At 39.2% G+C, this 23,480-nt stretch overlaps 1 protein-coding gene across 1 annotated transcript in view; it reads right to left on the bottom strand.

The window, feature by feature from the left end:
• Trip11 (thyroid hormone receptor interactor 11) overlaps positions 1 to 23,480 on the bottom strand; it is a 77,547-nt gene that overhangs the window by 21,034 nt on the left and 33,033 nt on the right. The window contains exons 11-16 of the mRNA XM_042692450.1: positions 18,738 to 21,761; positions 14,684 to 14,824; positions 14,015 to 14,208; positions 7,766 to 7,929; positions 5,629 to 5,732; positions 376 to 475 (exon numbers count right to left, since the gene is read on the bottom strand). Of these exons, the coding sequence (XP_042548384.1) occupies positions 376 to 475; positions 5,629 to 5,732; positions 7,766 to 7,929; positions 14,015 to 14,208; positions 14,684 to 14,824; positions 18,738 to 21,761 (3,727 nt within the window). The remainder of the gene's footprint in view (positions 1 to 375; positions 476 to 5,628; positions 5,733 to 7,765; positions 7,930 to 14,014; positions 14,209 to 14,683; positions 14,825 to 18,737; positions 21,762 to 23,480) is intronic.

The raw sequence follows: 23,480 nt of genomic DNA, 5'->3' as shown, positions 1-23,480 counted from the left end.
AGACTAAATGACTGCATGTCTTCACTGTCAGCTATTAGGCACAACAAAGCACTATGAATTATCTGGTAATTTGGGGCCCATCAGATAATCTAAATGCAAAGCTCACTTTAGGGAAAAACTGAGTGCCAAAACCAAACCAAAACATGACAAGTGCCTAGGTGTAAAGCCTCATCTGCAATCAACAATCTAGTTACTTATACCCAGATGTCTGTTTCACAAAGTTACTCTTTTATTTGAGAATATGTATGATAGATACAGTATCTATGGTAGAAATGGAAGTCACCCACCAACAATGTTGGTCTCACTCAGCTGTACCAACACATAATAGAAGACTACAGTTCAACTAGAAACAAAGGAAAAGGGGGGGAAACCTACTTTGTTTTTTAAGTTCTTCAAGCTGCTCTTCCTTTAGATCTAACTGCTCTGTAAGTCTTGATGCTGAATCCAGTGCAGCATTTGCTTCATCCAAACGTTCCTAAGGGAGAGAAGTTCATTAAAAATTCAGCATGCAAAAACTGTTCTACACCCCATGGGCTAAGAAGACATGTTGCAGTTTACCTAATGAAGCCATATCTCTGTGACCTGGGGCAAATCTATGCAATTAAAAGTTATCAAAGACAGAACCCTCAGCCTTTCTCAACAAACATTGCCTTTTTAATAAAGAAAATGCTACTAAAAGACAATATGACAAATTAAAAAAAAAGAATAAGATGTAAAACAAAAAAGATAGTCAAGAAATATAGCAACAAATGTTCTTGCTCTTTTAAGTATTACAAGTCTAACATACATAAAGTGATGTTTCATTATGACTTTACTGCTTGAATTTTATTTCCTGACTACTATTGCATTTGAGTATTTTTGTCTGTTGTTACACGACAGCTGGATCTGCTCTTACATGAAAACCTCTTTGTATACTCTGGCAGTTTGTTTCTACTGAGCTGTCTCTCTTGTCAGTTTGTAAGAATGCCTTGTTTCCAGATAAGAACCCTTTGTCTACAATAAACAAACACTGTTTATCAGATATGCATTTTTCTACTGACTATACTATTTTTTGCCATTTACACCATTGAATGATATATAGTCAAAAATGTCCTACTCTGATTTTATAGCATCGTGAGTTTAATCTGTTAGGATCCTCCTTGCCCCTAAGAATGTACATGTAGTCTTTTAGATCTTACTGCAAGACATTTGTATTTCTATTTTTTTGGTCGGTCGTGGGGCTTGAACTCTGGGCCTGAGTATTGTCCCTCAGCTCTTCAGCTTGAGGCTAGCGCTCTACCACTTGAGCAACAGCACCACTTCCAGTTTTCTGGTGGTTTATTGGAAATAAGAGTTTCACAGACATTCCTGCCCGGGCTGGCTTTGAACCAAGATCCTCAGATCTCAGCTTCCTGAATAGCTAGGATTACAGGCATGAGCTACCGGCGCCCGGTTAAGACATTTGTATTTTTGCATGAAAATCTTTAAATTTAGTCTTTCTCAGTGGGGATGCTTTTGACAGTTTCTAGCCCACTAAATGTCAAGAGTCTCTCAGTTACAGTAGCAGTCAAAAATATTTCCAGATAGTCAACATGTACTCCCAGCTGAGAATCCTTGCTTTAACACAACTGGAATCCATTTCTGAATATGGTGTACTATCAAGTCCAGTTGTGTTTCCTTCTTTATGAATAGTTGGCCAATATCATTTATTAAACTATCTTCTTTTCTAATTAAGTTAAATTATTTTAGTTTAAGGTTTAGTTTTAAATTCTCAGGTATCACGGGCCTTATTTATGGCTCCTTCTACTCACTAATAGACCCAATGTTTCATTTGTTGATAGTTCTATTTAGACATACTATAGACAAGTCCCTCCTCAACATTATTCCTTCTTATAATTTTCTTGGTTATTCTAGATAACTTACCCATTAAAATTTCAGGCCAAAATTTCAGAGTGATAGCTTATAGATGTGTTATCTTGGATAGGCAATAATGTAGACATTGCTAAGAAGATAAGTGTAAGGAAGGCACAATGATCTGGGATAATCTGTGGCCTGACTAGACCAGCTGGAAGTTCTTAAAAGAAGAGATTTGCCCTCCCTTACAAAAAGACAAAAAATTCCTTTTAAGGACAGTAGCTTCTGCTTAGAATCTAGGCTGCTGTGACTTTCCTTCCTGCCTGTGAACAACAGCCTGAGTTCTATCCTGCTTTTGATGTGCCCTTCCCAATTTTACTGTAGATTTGCCTAGCCAGTCTCTGCATCCTATGGTCGATTCCTTGGCTGATGGTTCATGTCTATAATCCTAGCCACTCAGGAAGCTGAGATCTGAAGATTGCAGAAGCCATCCCAGAAAGAAAAGTCCATGAGACTCTTATCTACAATAAAATACTCAGAAAAAGCCAGAAGTGGTGCTGTGGCTAAAGCAGTAGGAACCAGCCTTGAGCAAAAGAAGCTCAGGGACAGAGCCCAGACCCTGAATTCAAGCCCAAGAACTGGCAAAAAAAAATTCTTAAACCTCTCACAAGTGTGTGTCTGTATGTATTGGACATATAAATTTATGTATATATGCACACACAGGTTGAGTTCTAACATATACAGAGGGAATGAAATAAAAACATTTCAATAAAAAATATACTATTTAAAATCCACAAAACTAAATTTGAGGTAAAAGAAATTTACTTTCATTTACTTTTTTTTTTGTTGGTTGTGGGGCTTGAACTCTGGCCAGAGTCCTGTCCCTCTGCTCTTCAGCTCAAGGCTAATGTTCTACCACTTTGAGTCACAGTGCCACTTCCAGTTTTCTGGTGGTTAATTGGACTTTCCTGGCCCAGGTTGGCTTTGACTGTGATCCTCAGATCTCAGCCTCCTGAGTAGCTATGATTATAGGCATGAGCTAACGGTACCTGGCTTCAAATTATTTTTTAAATCTTATAGTTTATAAGATTATTAAAAGGGGCTAGGAAAGTGGCTCAGTGGTAGAGTGCTTGCCTTGCATGCATGAGGCCCTGGGTTCGATTCCTCAGCACCACATAAGCAAAAAGAAAAAAGCCGGAAGTGGCGCTGTGGCTCAAGTGGTAGAGCACTAGTCTTGAGCTGAAGAGCTGAGGGACATCACCCAGGCCCAGAGTTCAGGCCCCACGACCAGACCCCCCACCAAAAAAAAAGATTATTAAAAGTTAAAACTATACTAATGGCTGGGCACTGGCGGCTCACGCCTCTAATCCTAGCTTCCCAGGAGACTGAGATTTGTTTGTTTGTTTGTTTTGGGGTCCGGTCATGGGGCCTGAACTCTAGGCCTGGGCGCTGTCCCTCAGCTCTTCAGCTCAAGGCGAGCACTCTACCACTTGAGCCACAGCGCCACTTCTGGCCTTTTCTGCTTATGTGGTGCTGAGGAATTGAACCCAGGGCCTCATGCATGCAAGGTAAGCGCTCTACCACTGAGCCACCTTCCCAGCCCGAGACTGAGATTTGAGGATTGTGGTTCAAAGCTAACCTGAGCCAGGAAAGTCCATGAGCCTCTTATCTCCAATTAACCACCAGAAAACTGGAAGTGACACTGTGGCTCCAAGTGGTAGAACCTTAGCCTTGAGCTGAAGAGCTGAGGGACAGCACCCAGGCCCAGAGTTCAAGCCCCACAATCGATAAGAAAACAAAACAAAAAAGAAAAACTACACTAATGCTTTTTGAATATCATTTATATTTTTCTTTTTTTTCTATCATTTGTTTGGTTTTCATTTCATTAGCTTCAGTTTTTACCTTTATTAATTTCAACCTTTTCCTTCTGATTTTTAAACAGTATATTATATTTTAAATTAAAAAAAAAAAACTACTTTAAAAAGATTTGAGCGAGGCACAGTGGCTCATGCCTGTATTCTTGTATACTTGGAAGGATTGTGGTTTGAAGCTAGTCTAGGCAAAAGACTCCATGTCTAACAATAAAACTCTAGGCACGGTGGCACACACCTGTCATCTCAAATATGTGGGAAGCATAAACAGGAAGATTATGGTACAGGTAGAAATGTGAGATCCTATCTGAAAAATAACTAAAGCAAAAAGGTCTAAGGGAAAGGCTCAAGTGGTAGAGCACCCACAGAGCAAGCACAAGGTTCTGAATTTATACCCCAATACTGCCCCTGTCCCCTTAAATAAAAAGATCTGAACTTCAGGCAGTTTCAGAGAAGATATTTTAGAACCAGGGGACACAAGTGAAAGCATGGGAAAATGTATTAATGAACTCTGATGAGTAAGCATAAGTGGTCAATAAGCATATTAAAAGATGCTTGATTACATTAATAATCAGGGAATACTACAAGAAGATATAGTTCTGCTATGATTGGAATGTGTCCTCTAAAATTCATGAGTTCCATTAAGGGAGGGTCTAATGTTTAAGCAGTGGTGGGAACATGTCCCTGGGGAACAGATAGGAGAGAGGAGAGAGAAAGGAGAGAGAAGAAGGAGAGAGGGAAAGAGAGAGGAAAAGCTAGAGAGAGAGAGAGAGAGAGAGAGAGAGAGAGAGAGAGAGTGTGTGTGTGCCAGGCCAGTCCTAAGGCTTGAACTCTAGGCCTGGTCATTATCCCTCAGCTTTCTTGCTCAATGCTAGTGCTCTACCACTTGAGCTGTAGTTCCACTTCTGGCTTTTTTTTCTTTTTTTGTCAGTCATGGGGCTTGAACTCTAGGCTTGGTCATTGTCCCTCAGCTCTTCAGCTCAAGGCTAGTACTCTACCACTTGAGCCACAGTGCCACTTCTGATTTTCTGGTGGTTTATTGGAGCTAAGAGTTTCACGGCTTTTCCTGCCCAGGCTGGCTTTGAACTGCGATCCTCCTCAGCCTCCTGAGTATCTAGGATTACAGGCACAAATTACTACACAAGTCACTGGCACCCAACAGGAGTTAGTTTCTTGCTGTCTGTCTCTCTCTTCTTGGCCTCTTTTTGCCATTCAGCCAAGTAATGATGCAGCAATAAGGCTTTCTTGCTATCATGGACTTCGAAGTCCCCAAAACTATTAAAACATTTTATTTAATTATTTATATTATCCAGTCTGTTATAGTCTATAAAAAGCAGCATAAAACAGACTAATAAGCCTTCTTATGGTAAAAGTTTGGCAAAAACTTTAAAAATTTGAGCTGAGAGTAGTGATGCACACTTGTAATCCTACCTACCTAGAGGGCAGAGGTAGGAAGATCTCAAGTTCAAGACTAGCCCAGGCAAAGTTAGTAAAACTATCTCAAAACCAAAGTACAAACAAAATATTTGAGGGCAAGGCTCAAGTGTTAAGAGTGTTGGCCTACTATGTGCAAAGCACAGATAATGATGATGATGTTAACTATCAAAGCATAAAGTGTTGACAGGATGCACTGCTGGTAGGAGTAAATTAGTACAACTGTATTAGAAAAAACTTTGCCATCTTCCAATAAATATCCTTTCAAATGCCCTTTCATACCATATTTATTATGCCTACTCTAAATTTCCACTCAGCTAAGGAGAATCTGAGTGTTTTATTCATGGTTACATTTAGCAGGCTGGACAGAGTCACCACTCTCACAATATTCACTAAATGAATGCTCCCTAAGATTATTGCCAAGACAAAATCCTAACAGCAGTCGTATCATGAATAACACAATTTTTAACAGAAAACTGTTTTGGCCTACCTGCAATGATAACACTTTTCCTTCCAGATTTTCTGCCTTTTTTTTCCATTCTGTTATAAGCTGTTTTTGCTTTTCTAATTCAGCAGAATACATAGCTTTTTCCTCTAAAGAGAAAGGAAAGTTTTGTTAGTATTTTACAATTGTATGATAAAACTGTAATTACAAACTACTGAAGAAAGGAGGTGCCAATGGCTCAAGCCTGTAATCCTAGCTACTCTGGAGGCTGAGAACTGAGGATTGAGGTTCTAAGCCAGCCCAGGCAGGAAAGCCTGTGAGACTATCTCCAATTAACTACCAAAAAAGCCAGAAGTGAAGCCATGGCTCAAGTGGTAGAGTATTAGCCTCAAAAAAGCTCAGGGATGGTGCCCAGAACAGCATAAAAAACAAACAAAACAAAACAGCCGGGAGCCGGTGGCTCATGCCTGTAATCCTAGCTACCCAGGAGGCTGAGATCTGAGGATAGCAGTTCAAAGCCAGCCCAGGCAATGAGACTCATCTCCAATAAACCACTAGAAAACCAGAAGTGGCACTGTGGCTCACTCGGTAGAGCGCCTGCCTTGAGCTGAAGAGCACAGGGACAGCGCCCAAGCCCAGAGTTCAAGCCCCACGACCGACAAAAAAAAAAAAAAAAAAACAAAAAAACCCAAAAAACAAAAAACACTGAACAGCGTAAGGCCCCAATACTGGCACATAATAAAACAAAATATGTCACCAGGTGCCAGTGGCTCATGCCTGTAATCCTTGCTACTCAGGAGGCTGAGATCTAAGGATCACAGTTCAAAGCCAGCCCAGGCAGGAAAGTCCATAAGACTCATCTCCAATAAACTACTAGTTTACTGGAGTGGTAGAGGGCTCGCCTTGAGCTGAAGAGTGCAGGAACAGCACCCAAGCCCAGAGTTCAAGCCCTATGACCAAAAAAAAAACCCAGCAACAACAAAAACAAACAAACAAACAAACAAAAAACCCAAAATATGCCTAAAACAGTTCAAATGGTTCAACAAGAAAAACAAAGCATATATTGCGTTAGTGATCATGTTAAGTGGAACAAAAGTAATGAGGTCAGTATTTCCTCTGCCTAGGCCCTTCTCCATCTTATCTACCTTGGAGATTCTTTTCTCCCTTTATAATTCTATTCAAATAGTTCCTCTTTAGCAATGCTCTCTATAGCCTCAATCCAACTTTGTATACATACCTGTTCTAGTAATTGCATTATAAAGCAGACCTAAAGAATTCTTGTGTTTAAAATCCAGGTTAGGCCAATGGCTTATGCCTGTAATCCTAGCTACTCAGGGCGCTGAGAGCTGAAGATCACAAAGCCAGTTCAGGCAGAATAGTCCCTTATCTCCAATTAACCACCAAAAGGCTGAAGTCGTAGCAAGCCAAACTTGAATGACAAAGATGAGACAGGTAGGCCCTGAGTTCAATCCCAAGTAACAGCACTAAATAATAATAAATTCAAGGAACTAGAGGTGGGGTTTAAGCAGTAGAACACCAGACTGTGAGCAAAAGCATCAGATTCTGAGTTCAATTTCTAGTCCTGGAGAAAAAAAAAATTCAATTCAGATGTGGTGGTTCATGCTGTCCAGCTACTCAGGAGGTGACGGTCAGAAGTTTGAAGATCACAGTTTGAGGCCAGTATATGTGTGGGGAAATATACAAAAACCCCATTATGGTCAGTAAGTCAGGTATGACAGTATATGAGGGAAGCCTAGGTAAGAGGACTACAGTCTGAGACTGGCCCCAGACAAAAATGTGCAATCCTATTGAAAAAATAACCCATCAAAAAGCATTGGGGTATGGCATACATGCTCAAGTGCCTGCTAGCAAGTGCAAGGCCCTGTTTTCTATGTATACATCGCTCTCTTCTTTATATTCTCGTATCATACAATCATCCTTCTTCATGTTACCTTTATAATTCCTCAACTTTCACCACAACTAGTTATAAGATACTAAAACCTTTAGGTACTAAATGTACTTTATATTTGAGTTTCACTTGTAAAAGGAGCCTAGATTAACTGATAGCTATTAACCTCTCTCCCTTCAATAAGAAACCTATATCTAGTCTAAATTAACATATAAGGAAAAATCACCACTAACTACAATTTTCCTTCACTGAAAAATCAGCCATACAACTTACCTTGTTGGAAGTGTTCTAGGACCATCTGCAGATTGGCTAATGATGTAGCATACTGCTTTACTTGTTCCCGAGAGACAGAAAGCTGCAACGCAGTTTCATCTCTTTGCTTAGAGACCATGTTCAACTGTTCTTGCAAGGATTCTACCTGCACATTGGCCTGATGACTTCAAATAAAGAGAGTAAGATCAAATTGCTGCTATCTATTTAGCTATTTTAACAAGAAGAAACATGTTCCCTACATCTTACTGCCCTAAATTCAAAAATCAAAGTATTTATGTATTTTAACAAGATAAAGCATCTTTTCATATTTAAATAACTTTAAATGTTTACTTTGATCAAATATAACTCTACTAATTTTACCATTTAACCATTTTTAAGTATAGTATTGAGAGGCACTAAGTATACTCATACTGCTATGTAATCATTCCCCCTATCTATCTACCTAGACAGTTTTCCTCTTCCCAAACTGAAACACTATAGCTATTATATAGTAACTTCCCTTTCTTTCTCATATCCATCGATTTGTCTCTATGAATCTCACCTTCACTACAGTTTATTGCATTAAATTCAAGTTAGATTTCAGACAAGCTCAAAGAGTTTCTCTGATTTTGTTCTCTTTTCTTCTGTATCACCATTCTGTCCAAGTGACTTTGAAAAAATGACAGTCCTTTTAAGTCTAAGAAGTATCCTATACAACAAATATCAACAAGAGAGTAATTTTTTCCCACAAATAGCTTATACCTTTTGTGTTTCTGGTATAAATACAATTATTATAAGATAATTATCATAAGATCTTTTGAACTCATTTTGTTAGCTTTTAATCTAATCAAGAATGGATTCTGAATCTCTACTGCTTTTGACACTTGCAGTTATGGTGAATTCCCAAACTTCCAAAGGCTATCCTACTAACTACCCTAATCAATCACCTTTCACTAACATCTTTCTGCCTACCTTAGACAGACTAAATCCTACTCTTGCCCCACCTAAGGACCCAGAGGTCTCTAAGAGACTTATTTATACAGCACTTATCCAGGTGCCATTAGAATAATGTGTCCCAATTTGCAATTACATTCAAATTATTGCAATGATCTTCATGGGATCTGATATCCAGCTAAATTCTTTCAGAGCAGCCATTGAAACTTATTAAGAGCAACTCATTATGAAGACATTTTACCTAATAGCACCCTCTAGTGGAAAGAGCTGTGTTGATGAGACTTGAATTCTGTCTCCAAATGTCCCTGGATTTTGTTCTACTGTTAAGTTAGCAAATCAAAACATGAATTTAAGAACAATATGAGTTTTTTTTAAGAGTTAATAATAAGCCGGGCAATGGTAGCTCACGCCTGTAGCTACTCAGGAGGCTGAGATATGAGGATCACAGTTCACAGTAAAGTCCATGAGACTCTTTATCTCCAATAAAAAAGCAGAAAACCAGAAATGGCACTGTGGCTCAAGTGGTAGAGTGCTAGCCTTGGGCTGAAGAGCTCAGGGACAGTGCCTAGACCCAGAGTTCAAGCCCCACAACTGACCAAAATAAAAAAAAAAAAAGTTAATACTAATATACTTTATTTGTAACTTACAAACAACGCTGCCTTCTACACTAGCCTTTTTTTTTTTTCCCCCACCAGTCCCGGGGCTTGAATTCAGGGCCTGGGCATTATCCCTGAGCTTTCTTTTGCCTAAGGCTAGCTCTCTACCACCTGAAACACAGTGTCACTTCTGGCTTTTCTATTTATGTGGTACTGAGGAACTGAATCCAGGGCTTCATGTATGCAAAACAACCACTCTACCACTAAGCCACATTCCCAGCCCCAACTCTGCCTTCTAATAGTTAACCCATCATTGATGATTGTTTTCCTTAATGAGATAGGTTCAGTATCTATGAACACTTGATAGGTCCAAAAAGGGGAAAAAATAAGCCCTGATTTAAAATGACACTTGAGGCTGGGAAGGTGGCTCAGTGGTAGAGTGCTTGCCTTGCATGCATAAGGCCCTGGGTAGATTCCTCAGAGCTAGAGCTAAATAGCTGAGGGACAGTGCTCAGGCCCAGAGTTCAGGCCTCATGAAAAAAAAAAGAAAAAAAGACACTAGAACCACACACAGATAAAGGAGACAAAGAAGCCCTTACTACAAATAATCTTCCTCTGTTACATTATTATTCTGTTCCAAGCTGGTTGTTCTTCTAGATGCTTTCTTTCCAAGGCTGCAGTAACATATCCAAAACAATGCTTCTTTTAACTCATAGATTCTCTGAAGCTCCTACAGTACCACCACTTTCTGTCATGGCATTCTGTAGGCATTTCATTGAATCTGAGGTTGCTTTTCCATGGGGTTGATTGGTAGACCATGAAATTGATGTCTGCCTTCAAGCAGTCAGCACTTGTCCTACATTCTTGCAAGCCACCATGTGTTTGGAGTAAATGTGCTTTTTAATAGCCCATTCCCGGAGGATGCCGAAATCACAACCTGGCCATTTCGATGCTCAACAACCCCTTCTACATGATGCTGAGTCCTTAAAAATATCCTGTGCCAGAACTCTGAGGAGGGCCACACAGTCCTCCAACCTCATTCTTTCTGGCTACTGCCAAGAGCTCCATATTTGGAAGGTTCCTGTTGGTGAACTCTGGGGTGACAGCTTCATTTTCCAAAGGCTGCTCTGTGGGGTTCACCACCAGCATGGAGCTGGAGAGGGTGGTGAACCTCAACTCTAGAGCATTGGAGAGCATCACCTCCCTTTCTTCAGAGCTGTCATGCAGCTAGGTGTCCATGATAATACTGGCTCTGGAAAAAAGCCCAAAATATGAGTTCTGCACTCAAAAAGTTAATATAAGCCAGGCACTGGTGGCTCAAACCTGTAATCCAAGCTTCTCAGAAGGCTGAGATCTGAGGACTGCAGTTTGAAGCCAGCCCAGGCAGCAAAAAGTCCAGAAGACTCATATCATCAATTAACCACCAGAAAATTGGATATGGCATAGTAGCTCAAGTGGTAGAATGTTAGCCTTGAGCAAAAAAAGAGGTCAGGGACAGCGCCTAGGCCCAGAGTTTAAGGCCCCCAACCAACCAAAAAAAAAAAAAAAAAAAAGATTAATACTAGATGCTCCTTTCTTAAGCAAGGGCTCAAAAAAGCAAAATCTAGGGCTGGGAAGGTGGCTCAGTGGTAGAGCGCTTGCCTTGCATGCTCGAGGCCCTGGGTTTGATTCCTCAGCACCACATAAGCCAAAAGAAAAAAAAAAAGCCGGAAGTGGCGCTGTGGCTCAAGTGGTAGAGTGCTAGCCTTGAGCTGAAGATCTGTGGGACAGCGCCCAGGCCCAGAATTCAGGCCCCATGACCGGACCCAAAAAAAAGAAAAGCAAAATCTAGTTTATTGATTTGGTGTAAACTATTCACTGAATGTTAATTAAACTTTATGTAATCTATATGTAATCTATATATATACACATATATATTTATATATTGAAAGGGTACACAATGACATCATTCGTACTCCCATGAAAACTTAAAATTTATTGGGAACACAGTATGCAACAAGTCAGTAATTATTTGTTATTTAGACTAAAACATAAGATGCCCTATCCAAGACCCCAAGTGTTATCCAAGTTCAAAAGAAAGACATCCCAACAGGGTTTAGTTTTGGATATAAGGGATATAAGAAGTAGAGTTCTAAGTGAAGAAAACTGAGTCGGGCACTGGTGGCTCAAGCCTGTAATCCTAGCTACTCAGGAAGCTGAGATCTGGGGGTCATGGTTCAAAGCCAGCCCAGGCAATAAAACCACCAGAAAATGGAAGTGGCACTGTGGCTCAAGGGTAGACCGCTAACCTTTAGCTGAAGAGCTGAGGGACAGCGCCCAGACACAGAGTTCAAGCCCCATGACCAAAAACAACAAAACAAAGAGAAAATCTGAAGAATGAGTAGGAGTTACAGAAAAACAGGTGCACTTTTCAGGCAGAACAACATGAAAAGAAAAATTAGAAAAATAAAGAAATAAAGTAGCTCTGAGGAGCTGAGTAATAAGGTTGGGCTAGATGTAGATGATAGTTATGAAGTAAAGATAAGGTAGGTAGCTTAGTGGAAGACATTTATTTTTATTTATTTATTTTTTGTTGGTCGTGGGACTTGAACTCTGGGCTTGGCACTGTCCCTCAGCTCTTCAGCTCAAGGCTAGCACTCTACCGCTTGAGTCACAGCGCCACTTCCGGATTTCTAGTGCTTTATTGGAGATAAGAGTCTCATGGACTTTCCTGCCTGGGCTGGCTTTGAACTGCAATCCTCAGATCTCAGCCTCTTGAGTAGTTAGGATTACAGGTGTGAGCCACCGGAACCCAGTTAATGGAAGACATTTTTTTCTGAAGAAAGGAATTACTAGATTATAACCCTACTTAATAAAATGTTATTCTGAGCCAAAGCAGTTTAGGCAAAAAAGCAATGTTGGTGGTAGCACAATCCAAACCTCAAACTCTACTACAGAGCTATAATAACAAAAACATCTTGGTACTGGCAGAAAAACAGGCTGGAATATCAATGGAACAGACTAGAAGACCCAGAAATAGTTATATACTTACAGTATCTGATATTTGACAAGGGAATAAAAAATATACAGTGGAAAAAAGACAGCCACTTCAATAATTGGTATTGGAAAAATTGGGCAAAACTAAAATTGGATCCCTATTTTACACCATATACAAGTCAAAGTGGATCAAATATTTCAATGTAAGGCCTGAAACTTTGAAACTACTGCAAGATGGAGTAGGAGAAACATCAGAACTTACAGGCATAGGTAGAAACTTTTTAAAGAGTCCCAGGAATACAGCAAATAGGAGAGATACTTTCCAAATGGGATTACATCAAAATAAAGTTTCAGGGGCTGGGAATGTGGCTTAGTGGTACAGTGATTCCCTAACATAAAGTCCTGGGTTCAATTCCTCAGTACCACATAAACAGAAAGAGCCGGAAGTAGGATTGTGTCTCAAGTGGTAGAGTGCTAGCCTTGAGCAAAAGAAGCTCAGCGACAGTGCCTGGGGCCTTGAGTTCAAACCCCAGGACTGGGAACAAAAAATAAAAGTAAATAAAAATAAAAAGTTTCTGTACAACAAAGGACATAGTTACTAAACTAGAAAGACAGCCAACAGAATGGAAGAGCATCTTTATCAGCAAAATATCTGACAAAGAAAGTACCCCTCCAAAAATAAACCAACAACTAATAAATCAATTAATAAAAGAGAAAAGATGCTAAAGAGAGACATCTCAGAAAAGGAGGAAAAAATGGCAAATAAACATATGAGGAAACAGTTAACATCCCTGGCCATAAAGGAAACTTGTGATTTTCCTGAAATAAAAAGTATAATATTTTTCTAATAAGGATAAGGTGGTAGGTAACCAAAACCAAATCATGAGTCAAGACTATTAAAAAAAGCAGAATTAAAAAAAAACAAAATGCAAGGATAAATGAAATCATTTCACGTACTGTATAACTAAAATAAGCTTAAAAGGATCAACATTTGATGTTGAGTGAAATAATAATTAAAAGACTATATAGGGGCTGGGAAGGTGGCTCAGTGGTAGAGTGCTTGTCTTGCATGCATGAAGCCCTGGGTTTGATTCTTCAGCACCACATAAGCAAAAAAACAGGAAGTGACATTGTGGCTCAAGTGGTAGAGTGCTAGCCTTGAGCTGAAGAACTGAGGGACAGGGCCCAGGCCCAGAGTTCAGGCCCCATGACCAACAACAAAATTTTAAAATAAATTTAAAATAATAATAATAAAAAGAATATATACAGAGACCTGGTTGCTAAAAAGTTCTAGAAGTCAATAGTTCATTCTCCATGCTGACCCAGGTCTTCACCCTATATTGGTGCACTGTACTCTGCTATTCTAATACCCATTCCCAACTCAACCTTCAATCACTTGATGGAAAATAAAAACACATAAATTAGTTCTCTGGTGACTGGATAGAATTAACTAATCAGCCACTTGTCATTTTCCCACAAAACGCCAATTGCAATTATCTAGGTGGTTGAGAGAAAGAGAATCTGAATGCCAGATCTGCTTACGATTAGAAATATGTGTGACTCCCTCTACACACACTGTGTACCTGACCTGGGGCAACTTTTATGTCTCTTTGCCTTCAGTTTCCTCAACTATAAAACTAAGATTAATTTCATGAAAATGAATTAATACATGAAAATACTTACTGAGGCTTATACTCAAATGCTCAAGTGAAGTTAATGCAGAAAAGAAGAATCAAAAAGTTACCTTGCGTTTTCCATTGCATTAGAAGATGAGACTAGCTTTTCCTCCAAGGCTGTGACCTTCTTTCTCAGTTTAACCTCTCTATCTTCTGCAGCCAAAGCTTCCCGGGTATAAGAATCTTCTGATTCTAAAAGATGATTACGTAACCTCTGTAGCTCCTGGTTTAATCGTAATTCTTTGTCTCGCAAGTGTTGAACCTAGGTAGAGGCCACAGTTTTATTTTTCTTCCTAATAATGCTCCACCTTCTATCCCCAACAAACTACTTTGTTATCAAATGTTTTCACACTATTGAAGTTTACAAATGGCATGCTAATGCCTCATATTGCCAGAATGTACCTATGCTGGGAAAAATTCCCCTGAGATCATCTGCAATATCCACCTGGAAGCTCTACTTTGTAAAACCTCATTTGTTGGAGACATGAAAAACAGAACTATACAAAAGTACTGGCCTCTCTGTATGTCACACTTTTTGTCATACTCTCTGGGTGACAATTTTTTCTTATATCCAAGATATGTTGTTTTTCACTTTTTAAAACTAAATAAAATACACCAGAGAAATCAAAATTCTACCACAGCACACTGAAAGAAGGAATCAAGAGATACATTCAATTTTAAACTGACAATGATTAATACATTGGTTCACACATTGCTCCTTTAAAGTGAAAGCATACCTCATTCTGGAGGGTGCTGTTTTCCATCTGCTTCTGCTTCAGGGCCAATGTGACTTGGTCTCTCTCCTGCTGAAATGTAACTGTCTTCTCCTGCATTGATTTAACTGTATTTAAAAGCTGATTTAACTCTCCAGTCTTGCCCTTTGGAAAGAAATTACTTTAGCTTTTAAGAAAAATATATTTTAAAGAGGCATTTTCTTCAATAAATAAATTTAGATGATAGTTTAACTATCTCAAAGTCAACAAAAACAAGAGAAATCTGAAAAACTGTCTAGAGGAAAGGACATAAGACATTCAATATAATGTGGTATCTTACATGGCATCTTGGAATAGGAAAAGGATATTTTTGATAAAAAACTAAAAAAAAGTATGAACTTTAGGTTCATACGTCAAGACTGGTTCATTAGCTGTAACAAATGTACCATATAATGTAAGATATTAACAGTAAGGAAACTATTGCTAACAATGTAAGTAAGAACTCTCCATTATCTCAATTTTTCTACACAGCTACAATTGTTCTAGAAGAAAAAGTTTACTGGAAATGTTTTTCTTTTCTTTTTTTGTTTTGTGCCAGTCTCAGGGTTTGAACTCAAGAGTGTGGACGCTGTCCTTTGAGCTCTTTTTAGTGACTTTTCTGCTTGGGCTGGCTTTGAACTGTAATCTTCATATCTCAGCCTCTTGAGTAGCTAGGATTACAGGCATGAGCCACTAGAGCCCAGTTGAAAATGTTTTTACAAGGAGTTTAATAATAATAAAAAGGAACTCAAGAGGCAAAAATGTCTCCAAATTTACTCTGTAGAACAAAGGATCCACAAACCCAAAATACCAATGAAATTTGTTTGTTACAGTTTGTATGTAATGTGTGTCTCCTTAACAGGCACATACAACTGTCAGAGAAAGGAAGTGTCAACTGACTGGCAAAAGACAGAAAACATTTCACATGCATTTTGGTAACAATAAATGAAAGCAATTCTGGGATGTTATTTTGCTAAATAATAATAAAAATGTATTTCCTGAATGAGTTCTATATAAGTACAATAAATATATTAATAACAGCAAAAAAAAAGTTAGCCCTTCACTGCAAAGTAAGGCTATGAATTTTGGACAAGAGTGGAATTCTGAAAAGCTTAAGAAACTGGTAGACTACTCACAATTAATTCTTGATACAATTTTAAATATGCACAGCAAACAAATCTATAGTGCTACCTTAAGTTTTCATGTGAACTTTTGTTTCTTTAAAAAAAAAAAACAACTGGGGCTGGGAAGGTGGCTCAGTGGTAGAGCGCTTGCCTTGCAAGCCTGAGGCCCTGGGTTCGATTCCTCAGCACCATATAAGCAAAAAAGAAAAAAGCCGGAAGTGGTGGTGTGGCTCAAGTGGTAGAGCGCTAGCCTTGAGCTGAAGAGCTGAGGGACAGCGCCCAGGCCCAGAGTTCAGGCCCCATGACCGGACCCAAACAAACAAACAAACAAAAAAAAAAAACAACTGTGCCTGGTGAAAAGGTTTGTACTTGTAATCCCAATTATGCAGGGAACTGAAGCAGGAGGAGCACATGGGCATTCAGGGTCAGCCTAGCTAACACAGCCATCCTTAAAAAACAGGAAAAGCCACACTCTGGTGACTCATGCCTAATGATCCCAGCAATTCAGGAGGCTGAGTCCTGAGGATCATTGTTGGAAGCCAACCAGAGCAGAAAAATCCATAAGCCTCCATCTGCAATGAATCAGTAAAATGCTGGACTAGAGGTACAGAACAGTACCAATAAAGCTAAGAAGTTATCTCTGACGGATTGAACTCTTCAACATTGACAATATCTATTTAATCAGCGGGTGGGGGGGAGCGGGGAGGAGTGGGTGGGGGAGGGGGATGATGGGATGGGGAAACAAAGGAGGAGGCTACAATGCTTGATAAGAAATGTACTCATTATCTTGCCCAAGTAATTGTAACCCCTCAGTACAGTATTTTCACAATAAAAAAAAAAAGAAAAAGAAAAAAAGAAAAAAAATCTATTTAATCAAATAAAGACAGAATTTAACTGATAAATGAGTCAAAATCATATTGCATCTTGTATTATCTTTAAGAAACAGTCACTGAACTTCTATTGTTTTATAATCTCTTTTCTAAATTTCTATTACTAAAAGTAGTATCAAGTATTGTTAGAATCTACTATGTTTAAAGTATTGCTCATACTTTTCAAACTTTAGGTTGTGACTACCTGATTCATTTAAGCCAGCTTAATGGATTTTCTTTATTATTATTATTATTTGTCATTGTGGGGCCTGAACTCTGGACCCAGGCACTGTCCCTGAGTTCTTCAGCTCAAGGTGAGTGCTCTATCACTTGAGCCACAGCGCCACTTCCGGTTTTCTGGTGGTTTATTGGAGATAAGTCTCATGGACTTTCCTTCCCAGGCCAGCTTTAACTGGGATCCTCAGATCTCAGCCTCCTGAGCAGATAGGATTACAGGTGTGAGCCACCAGCACCCGGCTACTCTACCAATTTGAGCCACACTCCTCCACCCTTTTTCAATTTTATTTTTCAGATAGAGTCACATGCCTTTACCCCCACCCCACCTCCCTCCATCCCCAGGGCCAGCTTCAGACCTCATTCTTCCTACCTCTGCCTCCCATGGAGCTGGGATTACAGGCATACCCCATCATTCCTCCCAGAGTTTCTACAGCACAAAACCTTTTTCATGTCCCACTCAGCTACATAGGACAAGATATTCTGTGTACAAATACAGTTAGAACAAAGCACTCAGGCCTTTTAAATGCAAGTTGGAAATAATAGGTAACATTTCAATTTAAAAGAAAAAAAAAAGATGGTATGGCCACATGCTGGCAAACTCAAAATCCTAAGAAGCTTTTGAGTCTTTGGCTGTTGGGATGTTCACAGATATATTCTTTTCATTTAGAAATTTAATCTGCAGCTCTCTTTCTTCTAGTCCTTTTACTAGTTTTTCAGTTTTTGCTTTAGATAAATCATGCTTTTCACTTGTTTTCTTTTGGGGGGGGGTCTGGTCGTGGGGCCTGAACTCTGGGCCTGGGCACTGTCCTTCAGCACTTCAGCTCAAGGCTAGCGCTCTACCACTTGAGCCACAGTGCCACTTCTGGCTTTTTTCTTTTTGCTTATGTGGTGCTGAGGAATCGAACCCAAGGCCTCATGCATGCAAGGCAAGCGCTCTACCACTGAGTCACCTTCCCAGCCCTCACTTCCGTTTTCTATATTAAGGCTTTGAATTTTCATTTTTTGAAAAATATCAGAATTCTCTGTTTGAACGTCTTTCTTCAAGCAACTGAGCTTTTATTTGTTCAATTGTTTTGTGTAAATTCTTAATTTTCTCATCTTTCTCTAAACAGAGTGTAATGTTCATTTGTTCATGCTGGTATTTAAACTCATCCATTTCCTTCTTCTGTTTCTGTAAAGACTGAGGAATCGAACCCAGGGCCTCATGCATGCAAGGCAAGCACTCTTACCACTGAGCCACCTTCCCAGCCCCTGGATTTTCTTTTTTATAAAGAGCATCATCACATATATTAAGAGTAATTCCTGGTTACTGAAACTTACGTTTCCCTCTCTCTCTTTCTGTCACAAACACACACACACACACACACACACACACAAAGTATTTACTATGTCATAATGTGAAAGTATTTCTTACTACAGATCATGCTTTGATACAATGTGTATTTCAGAATGCTTTCCCTTTCACATAAGCATCCCTAAAATGCCCACCACTGCTGGCAGCTACTGAAATCTAACTAAAATTTAGTTAGAACAAAGGACTTCCAATTCTCTCTGAAAACTCACTTGCATTTCACAAAAAAATATTCCTTCCTACTATGTCCTTGCTTACTTCTTAGCATGCTATCAAATAATCTACTTCTAAAATATACGGAAATATCTAATAATTTGAAGGAGAAACTGCTGGTTGCACAATATCTTGAGATATTTCTATCAACAAATTTAATCTTCTTCAAAGAAAGTGTCAATATGTTAAAAAGTCTCCTTCATTCTCAATACCTTCCTGCATATTATAGTCCATCTAAAACATACCTGCTCCTTTTCTTTCAGTAACTGCTCAAAAGCCAGAGCCTTCTCCTTCATTGAATTACACTCCAACTCTTTTTCTCGAAGCATCATAGAAAACTTCATGTTAGTCTCTTGTAATGCTTGATACTCTGTTTCCTTTCCCCTGGATGTTTCTACTATTTTTTCATTTTCCCTCTTTAGTTTAGAAATATCCATTTCTAAAATTAATGTTCTTTCTTTCAGGTTTGTTACTGCCTGTTTCAAAAGTTCATTTTCATTGACTTTGTTAGTAAAATTTTCATTTGAAGAAAGTAACTGATCACTTTTGACTTTGATTAAGAGGTCTTTTTCCTTTAGTAAGTTTTGTAATACATCTTGTTTCTCCTTCAATTGCTTAAGTTCTGACTCAGTTTGTTTGTGTTCTTTTCTCTCCAGCTCTGAGGAGGTAGCCATGGAATCAGACAACCTGTGATTATTTTCTTGGAGAGTTCTAATCATCGAATCTTTTTCCTGCAGTGACTTTCTCAACTCTTCAATCTCTTGTTGAAGCAACTGAGAAGACTCACTTGATCCTGCAGACTTACCTGCTCTAAGAGACTCTGCTGACTGAGAGGTAAGTGAGGAGCCAGAAGAGAGCTGGGGTGACATAATATCAAGCTTCCCTAAAAGAAGATCCTTGGTATTATAAAGCTGCCCTATGCTATGCTGCACATGAGCTAATTCCTGGCCAAAATTTTTGAGTTTCGTTTCATTCTGCTCATAACTTTGGATCAGGCCAGTGTAATCTACTTGTAGCTTAGAATTATTATCACTGTCAACCAAAACTTGGGCCTGAAGTTGGTGAAGTTCTTCCTGAAGCTGGGCTGACTCATGTTGCATGTTTTGGACAGTGGTCATAACCTGTTGTTTCCACTCTTCCATTTTCTTTACTTGCTGTTTTAACTTATCACGTTCTTGTAGGAGCTCCTCAAATTGATTGCTATTAACACTTCCAACCTCATTACCAGGGGTGGAAGTTTGTAAAACTGCCAACAAAGTCTGACATTTCTGACTTAGTGCATCTATTTCAATGTCTTTTTCTCGAATGATTCGTGATAAATTCTGAACAGTTTCTCTAAACATATCTTGGCCACTATTTTCAAATCGAGCAGACAACTTTTTATTCTCATCTTGTAGTTTAGTGAGGGCTGCTTCTTTGGCAGCAACTATATCCATGATTTTGTGATATTCTGTTTTTAAATTGCTATTCTCTCTCGTCTTCTCATTCAAAACTGCAAAGACCTGTTCTCTTTCCATAGTGTAGGCCTGCACCTGCTGCTGAAGGTGAACAAAATCCTGGGTGTAAGAAGCAGAAGAAATTCTTGCGTGAAGCGCTTGTATTTCTGAGTCCTTCTGCTGGATAATCTGAGTAAGCTTACCAACCTCATCTTTGGACAGCTGGTCAATCTGTTTAGTTAAAGATATATTCTTTTCGTTTAGAAGTTTAATCTGCAGCTCTCTTTCTTCTAGTCCTTTTACTAATTTTTCAGTTTCTGCTTTAGATAAATCATGCTTTTCACTTCCGTTTTCTATATTAAGGCTTTGAACTTTTGTTTTTTGAAAAATATCAGAATTCTCTGTTTGAATGTCCTGTCTTTCTTCATGCAACCGAGCTTTTATTTGTTCGATTGTTTTATGTAAACTCTTAATTTCCTCATCTTTCTCTAAACAGAGCTGACTATGTGTGATGTTCATTTGTTCATGCTGGTATTTAAACTCGTCTATTTCCTTCTTCTGCTCCTGCAAAGACTGAAGTAGTTGCATCTTACTCTGGTTTTGGTCTTCAATTATCTTCTGATGATGCTTAATTTCCTCTTCAAGATGATCCTTAATTATATTTAGTTGTGATATTTCAGATTCTAGCTCGGTAGTACTATCAAGGGCTCTTTGCTCAGCCACAGGCATGGCTCGACTTTGCTGTTCCCTGAGCCGTTCCAGCTCTTCTTGTAAATGATTATTTTCTTCTTTCATGGATCCAAGATTTCTGTCCTTCTCCTCTAGGGCCTGCCTTAAAGTTTCATTCTTCCTTAAGGCTTGAGAACATTTATCTAATTCTTCTTGCAGTTCTGAATTTTTTTCTTTAATTTTTTTAATAAAAATTTCTTTCTCATTTAGAAGTTGTGCTAATTGTTTCTGGTCTTCTAAACTAGAAGACAAAATTTCCTTTGTTTCTTTATGATCAGTCTCCAATTGTTCAATATTCTTTTTGAGTATTGCTATTTCAAAGTTTTTCTCTTGAGTGAGCTTAATTAAACGCTCATGTTCCAACTGTAAGGCAGAGGTGTCCAAATTCCGTGCATTTGACAGTTCCTCAATGGTTTGCTTATACTTGCTTGACTCTTCCAGCAGCCTCTTTTCGGCCTGACACAATTCTGCTTCTATCTGTCCTTTTTCCCTTTGCAGAGTCTCTGCAATAGTGCTTTTTTCCAAAGAAATTTGCTTGTTATAAGCAATAGATTCTTCCAACTGATGTCTGATGTTCTCACATGCTAAAACCAACTTTTCATTTTCCATTTTGAGTTCAAAAGAAACTTCCTTTAAATTTTCATTGAGCTGTTCTACTTCTGTAAGATTTTGCTTTAAGCTTCTAATTTTGGCTTCCCTTTCTTCAAGTAAGTCATCCTTAAATTTACTGTTAGAATCTTGATTAAGAGTTAACTCATTCCTGACTCGGGACAGTTCCTCTTCATTTTGTCTAATGTGTTCCTTAAGCTCAAGGTTCTCCTTCTGAACGCTTATATTATTTTCCTGTGATTTACTTAGTTGATCTATTAAATCTTCTACTTGATTTTCAAGCTTTTGCTTGGTTAAATGCAAATCATTTAGGACCAGTTCACTGTGGGTTAACTTTTCTTTCTGCTCATCTAGCTCTTTCGTAATGTTCATTTTATCATCCTCAAGTAGATGAATTCTCTTCTTTTCATCATCTAGATCTTGTTTCAGTTTCCTGATAATACTGTCTCCTTCACTTTGCTGTTTTGATAGCTGATCTTTTATCAAAATCACGTGCTGAAAGAAAAATTTTCACAGTATTTTACAATATTTCCTCATTTAGTGCCTGAAGAACATTTTGTAAAATTCTACAAATAATAGAATAACCCTAAACATTTTTGTGTGTGTGTGTGTGTGTGTGTGTGTGTGTGTGTGCCAGTCCTGGAGGTTAAGTTCAAGGCCTGGGCACTGTCTGTAAGCTATTTTTTTTTTTTTTTTTGGGTCCGGTCGTGGGGCCTAAACTCTGGGCCTAGGCGCTGTCCTTCAGCTCTTCAGCTCAAGGCTAGCGCTCTACCACTTGAGCCACAGCGCCACTTCCGGCTTTTTTTCTTTTTGTTTATGTGGTGCTGGGGAATAGAACCCAGGGCCTCATGCATTCAAGGCAAGCAAGCGCTCTACCACTGAGCCACCTTCCCAGCCCAAGTTTTTTTTTTTTTGCTCATGGCTAGCATTCTTACCACTTGAGCTACAGTTCCACTTCTGGAAATTTATTTTGGGAGATATGAGTTTCCTGACTGGGTTGGCTTCAGGAGTACAGGCAGGAGCCACTAGCACCGGACAACTCTAATATTTTTTCTTTTGTCCACATTGGGGCTTGAACTCTAGTCCTGGCGCTGTCTTTCAGCTCTTCAGCTCAAGGCTAGTGCTCTACCACTTTAGCCACAGTGCCACTTCTAGTTTTCTGGTGGTTTATTGGAGATAAGAGTCTCAGGATCAGCCGGGCGCTGGTGGCTCATGCCTGTAATCCTAGCTACTCAGGAGGCTGAGATCTGAGGATCGCGGTTCAAAGCCAGCCAGGGCAGGAGAGACCGTGAGACTCCTATCTCCAATAAACCACCAGAAAACTGGAAGTGGCGCTGTAGCTCAAGTGGTAGAGCGCTCCCCTTGAGCTGAAGAGCTGAGGGACAGAGCCCAGGCCCAGAGTTCAAGCCCCACGACCGACAAAAAAAAAAAAAGTCTCAGGACTTTCCTGCCCAGGCTGGACCTCGCTCCTCAGATCTCAGCCTCCCGAGTAGTTAGGATAACAGGAGTGAGCCACTGGTGCCCAGCTAACCCTAATCTTTTTTAAAAACAATTTTCTTTCTGTTCTAACATCCCCTAAAAAAATTACTTATGAATATCTTATACAAGATATTTTTGTTGGGGCTGGGAAGGTGGCTTAGTGGTAGAGCGCTTGCCTTGCATGCCTGAGGCCCTGGGTTCGACTCCCCAGCACCACATAAGCAAAAAGAAAAAAGCCAGAAGTGGCGCTGTGGCTCAAGTGGTAGAGCGCTAGCCTTGAGCTGAAGAGCTAAGGGACAGTGCCCAGGCCCAGAGTTCAGGCCCCACGACCGGAGCCAAAAAAAAAAAAAAAGAAAGATATTTTTGTCATTTTAGGGATAAAAAAGTAGAGAAAGTAAATGATATTGTTGCATATTTTCACTTTTCATCACTAGAGCATGAGTCAACAAACCACATCCCAAAGACCAGATAGGCCTGTTTCCTGTTTCTATAAATAAAACTTTATTGAAACACAGCCATGCTCAATGTTCCTTTGTTTATATATCAATTGCAGAGTTGAATAGGTGCAATTAAAATAATAAGGTCTGTAAAGCCAAAAAATACTGTACTAACTAGCACTTTACAGAAAAAGCTTGTTAGTCCCTGTGACTAGAATATCAATAAATTAAAATATTAATTAAACCACAAAAGTTATAACCAACATTTCTGCATTTAATCCAGTGTTCAGCCAATTGA

The sequence above is a fragment of the Dipodomys spectabilis genome, unplaced genomic scaffold (assembly GCF_019054845.1).
Source record: "Dipodomys spectabilis isolate Male_0828 unplaced genomic scaffold, ASM1905484v1 ptg000157l, whole genome shotgun sequence".
In the NCBI taxonomy this organism is placed as follows: domain Eukaryota; kingdom Metazoa; phylum Chordata; class Mammalia; order Rodentia; family Heteromyidae; genus Dipodomys; species Dipodomys spectabilis.
The sequence above is the reverse complement of the archived record's forward strand: the minus strand, read 5'-3'. Positions and strand labels throughout refer to the sequence as shown.